The following is a 5,120-nucleotide window of genomic DNA, read 5'->3' on the forward strand; positions in this document are numbered from 1 at the left end:
CACAGGCGCCCGCCACAACGCCCGGCTATTTTTTGGTTGCAGCCATCATTGTTGTTTGGCGGGTCCGGGCTGGGGATTCGAACCCGCCACCTTAGGTGTAGGTGGCTGGCGCCCTAGCCGGAGAGGATTTTTTTAAAAACAACTTTATTGAGGTATAATTTATATACTACAAAATTAAACTCATCCTCATTGTCCAGTTCAGTGATGTTTAGTAAATTTGCAGAACTGTACAATTATCACCCAATTTTAGAACATTTTTATAACCTGCCATTCCCATCTCTAGCCTTTGGTAACAAAACTGCCAATCTGTTTTCTGTCTCTACAGATTTCTCTTTCTCTTTATATTTTTGGTAGCTTCCTGTCTATCACCATCCTGACATCTCTTTCTTTATTAAAGTCCTAGATCCAGGCTGGGTGTGCTGGCTCACACCTGTAATCCTAGCACTCTAGGAGGCCAAGGTGGGTGGATAGCCTGAGCTCAGGAGTTCAAGACCAGCCTGAACAGGAGCGAGAACCCATCTCTAAAAAAACAGCTGGGTGTCATGGCAGTTGCCTGTAGTCCTAGCTACTGGGGAGGCTGAGGCAGGAGGATCACTTGAGCCCAAGAGGTTGAGGTTGCTGTGAACTGTGATGCCATAGCACTCTACCAAGGGCAACAGAATGAGACTTTGTCTCAAAAACAAAGAAAATAGAAAGTCTAGGTCCAAATGTTATAGAAACTGTTTATCTTCATAGTTCAGAGTTATCTGATAAGCCAGGTCACCTGCTTCACTCATACACGCCACAAACATTTACCAAGTGCCTGATGTGTGCCAGGCCTGTGGGTTACATGGGGAAAAGCTGTGTTCCCCAAGGGGACAAGTGGTTGTGGATTGCATCTGTTTTGTTCAGCCCTATAGCCCCATCACCTAGCATGGTGTTTGTTTTTAATTTCAGATTAATATGAGGGTTCAAATGATTAGGTTGCAATGTCTGCATTTGTTAGGTAAAGTCCCTGTTTTAGTTGTGTCCTTCCCCCAGGAGGTGTGCCATATACCTCTACATTGTGCCCTTAGGAGGGGGAACACCCATCCCCCTCCTCCTCCCCTCTCGCCCATCCCCTCTCTGTCCCCTCAACTTGAATTGAGTTTTGCTCCTTGTGGGGGTATATTAGTTCATCTACTGGCTTCATATTAGTATTGAGTACCCCCAAATACTTGCTTTTCCATTTTTTTTTTTTTTGAGACAGTCTCACTTGGTCACCGTTTGTAGACTACCATGGTGTCTTAGTTCAAACTCTTGAGTTCGAGTGATCCCCTTGCCTCAGCCTCCCAAGTAGCTGGGACGACAGGCGCCCAGCACAACGCCTGGCTATTTTTTAGAGATGGCATCTCACTCTGGCTCAGGCTGGTCTCAAACCTGTGAGCTCAGGCAATCCACCTGCCTTGGCCTCCCAGTGCTGGGATTACAGGCGTGAGCCACCGTGTCCAGCCTTGTTTTTCCATCCTTGCGATACTTTATTAAGAATGTGTTTCGACTCCATCAGCATGGTGTTTGTTGAATGAATGCAAACAAAGGGTTGCATTCAAACCCTAACCCTAACCTTAACCCTAACCCTGATCATGCCTCCATCATCCCAACCTCATGGATGGGGACACCATGCTGGTAGCTTGAAATCCACCACTATGGGGATATTTACACCATGGAAATGGGCAAAAGCTACAAGTGAGAGTTTTCCTCCTCCTTTTCTTTTTCTTTTTTGGAAAGCCTAGTGTTAAACATTTATCAGCACGCCCACCTGCCTTTCCAACCTCAGAACCTACGGTTCACCTGACAAATTTTTTGTGTGTGTGTCTTTTGCTTTTTTTTTTTTTTTTTTTTGCACTTTATGGCCAGACAAGATGTTTTTTTACAGATGAGGAAGTTGAGGCACAGAGAGTTGAAGGGTCTTGCCCGAGGTAACGTGGCTGGAAGATGATAGAGCCATAATTAGAGCCCAGGCTTCCCCCGGCCCATCCCTGTTGTCACGGGAAAATGCAGCATCTCAACCGCACCTCGTCCCTGATGTCTAGACGTGATCATGCTGCCGATGAACTCTGCTGCCGAGTATTCATTACGATCATTGAAATGATCATTCGGGTGCCAAACCGTCCTAGGTGCAGCCTGGGCCACACGTAGACCACGTCCTTCTCTTCTTAGGAGGAACACTGTGAACATGGTGCGTTTCCATTTGTTCTTGCAGAACTTTGCTAAAGAGTTTGTGATTAGCGATCGGAAGGAGCTGGAGGAAGATTTCATCAAGAGCGAGCTGAAGAAGGCGGGGGGAGCCAATTATGATGCCCAGACAGAGTAACCCCGTGCCCGTCCCCCCTTGCCAAAGTCATCTGCCTGCTCCCCGGGGGAGGGGCCCGCCGGCCTCCGCTACCAGCCCACCAGGCAGAGGAGAAGCCTCAAGAGGCAGCGCCCACCACCCTGTGTCCGCACCCCAAACCCTCTTCCTGCTTCCCTCATGAACCCTGCTGTGTCCTGTCTCCTGAAGCTCATGGAACATCTTTCTTCGATCTTCTTTTTCTTCCCCCACCCTCCTTTTTTGTTCTAAAGAAAAATCATTTTGATGCCAAGGTCCTGCATGTCGCCAGATCTGCGGTACCTCCTGCGGTGACCCCTTTTCCTGGCATCTCTCCTGTGCTCCATGAGGCCGCCCTGTGGGACCTGCCATCGCCTGGCATCGCTTCCGTAGCCTGAGACTGGGCTGCCACCTCGGTTTCCCTTGGCTCACCCTCCTGTTACCGCTGAGGGGTCCATAGGGCCAGGAGCTGTGCCCACCACCTGCAGCCTTCATAAGCACACACATTGTCCTATTTGTCAGCCTCAGACCTCCTAGAACTGGGCCAGAGTCCCTCCCCACCCCATTCAGAGTTGCCTAAGCTACGTGGTCAGCAATAGAGGCAGAAATGCTCAGTGATGAGACGTTTAGGTCTGGCTCAGACCTAATAAGATGAGATAAAATTTGCCTTAAAACTTGCCTGGCAGGAGCCTTGACGCCTGGTCTGAAACCTGCCCTGTTCCTGCCCTTTGGACTGAAATTTCCTTGTGGTTTGGAACTGAGGCAAAAGTCTGCATCCAGAGTTAACAGGAGGCGTATTTTAGGGATAACTTTAGGGGCTCCCAAACTGACAAGGCGTGAGGGAGAGAGGCCCAGGGTGGGGAATAGGAATTTAGGTAGAAACCGAGAACTGGCTCCTCCCTTACAGAAAGGTCCCCGTGCAAGCAGAGAAGAGCGCGGGCTGGAGGGCTGCCCCGCCACCCCAGCCGTGAGCCCTACCACTCATGGCCACTCGAAAGTCTGTGGTGTCAGTCCTGGGCCTGCGCTGAAAAGTCAAGGATCTGCTTTGTTTTGTTTTTAAAGAAAGATGAGATTGGCTTGGTTTTTCATGAGCACGTTTTATGTAGTTCTTTTTCTTTTTTTCCTTGCTCATTTCGTTTTGGGGAAGAAAATCTGTACTGCATTGGGGCTGTGAAGAATATCTCCGCACTCAAACAGTTTACAGAAATAAATGGTTTTTTTTGTTGTTGTTGTTGTTGTTTTTCAAAAACACATTGTGTTTCTCTGATTTGTCATATGTTTCTTTAAAAACATAGATGACTGTCATCACGTTCAGATTCAAGAAGCATTGGTGGGACCGCCTGGCCGGGGATGTTCATATGTAGGAGTGTGTTTGATTCTTAACACTGTAAGAAACAGGTGCTGTGCTCACCCCCATTTTGTGGAAGCTGAGCCTCAGAGGGACTAATTGTGACCCAGGTAGGGGACAGCAGGATGGGAATTAAACTCAGGTGTCCAGATCTCTTGGCTTGTGAGGTGAGTGGGAGGCCCTGGGTTTGGGATAGTGATGTAAGTGCAGGTTGGATGGCTGGGACAGTCCTTTCAGTCTTTTCAGGAAAAGCCAAGAGACAGCATCTCCTTTGGCTTGGCGGTGACATCCTTTCTGAGGTTGTCCTCGAGCTAAAAACCTGGACTTTGAGTGCACTAGACCCGGTGGGAACTCAGAACCAGGCCAGAGGAGTTTTAAACACACAGATGACTGGGCTTCCAGCCCTGGAGTGTGGGACAGGGAGGGGACAAGGAGAGGGTGGAAGCCAAAATCAGAGAGGAAAGAATCCTACAAGGTGTGAGCGAGATCACTGCTACGCTGCCCGGTGCACGGGCCCTGAAGATTGTCACCACCCCCACCTCCGTCCTGCTCTAGCCACCTAGTTCTAACACCTGCTCATCTGTTCACAGCTGTGTGGCTCTAGGTAACTCAGCTAACCTCTCTGAGCTTCTCTCAGCCTCATCTGCAAAATGGGCAACAACATTGCCTACTATGCAGAAAGGCTTAGGAACAGCGATGGTTCTGTGCATCATGCTGTCACCTCATGCCTGCCACCAGTTCTTCTCAGCTCTGTGGGCTGTGTTTTCCACCCACCTTACCCCTTTCCCACGTAGGGTGACCCAGAAAGAAAAAGGAGCTCTCTCAAATCTGCCCCTAGGCCCGCGGTCTCATCCCTGGCTGTGCATTAGGATCTCTGGAGTTTTGGAAGTGCAGGTGAGGCCTCCATCCCTCTGAAATCAGGTGCCCTGCCTGAGCAGACACCACTATCTCCTGCCAAGGCTGTGAGAAGTGGCCTGAGGCCAGGCAGACGGGATGAGAAGCAGGCCTGTGTCTCCCTGCCATAGGTTCTTGTCAGTGGAGTCTGTTGTGTGCCAGACACTGGCTCCATTATGGGCTTCAGTGGCGAACAAACTCAGACACTGTCCCCACCCTCAGGGAGGCTGAGTCTAGCAGGGATAGGGGCTATTAATAAGTTTGTCCCACTGGTGGGTTTACAGTTACAGACAAGGATAAGTCCCCTTCTGAGAAAAAAAGTCAGGTTTTGGTGGCACCCGTACCTCAGTGAGTAGGGAGCCGGCCACATACACCCAGGCTGGTGGGTTTGAACCCAGCCTGGGCCAGCTAAACAATGACAACTACAACAAAAAAATAGCCAGGCGTTGTAGAGGGTGCCTGTAGTCCCAGCTGCTTGGGAGGCTGAGGCAAGAGAATCACTTAAGTCCAAGAGTTTGAGGTTGCTGTGAGCTGTGACACCACAGCCTCTAC

At 49.8% G+C, this 5,120-nt stretch overlaps 1 protein-coding gene across 1 annotated transcript in view; it reads left to right on the top strand.

Annotated features, from left to right (window-relative positions):
* The window catches only part of COTL1 (coactosin like F-actin binding protein 1), a 42,299-nt gene extending 38,745 nt beyond the window's left edge, over positions 1 to 3,554 (top strand). The window contains exon 4 of the mRNA XM_003791293.2: positions 2,222 to 3,554. Within this exon, the coding sequence (XP_003791341.1) occupies positions 2,222 to 2,332 (111 nt within the window). The 3' untranslated portion in view covers positions 2,333 to 3,554. The remainder of the gene's footprint in view (positions 1 to 2,221) is intronic.
* The last annotated feature ends 1,566 nt before the right edge of the window (positions 3,555 to 5,120 follow it).

Source organism: Otolemur garnettii, unplaced genomic scaffold, assembly GCF_000181295.1.
Source record: "Otolemur garnettii isolate 467f Iridium unplaced genomic scaffold, OtoGar3 scaffold00047, whole genome shotgun sequence".
In the NCBI taxonomy this organism is placed as follows: Eukaryota; Metazoa; Chordata; class Mammalia; order Primates; family Galagidae; genus Otolemur; species Otolemur garnettii.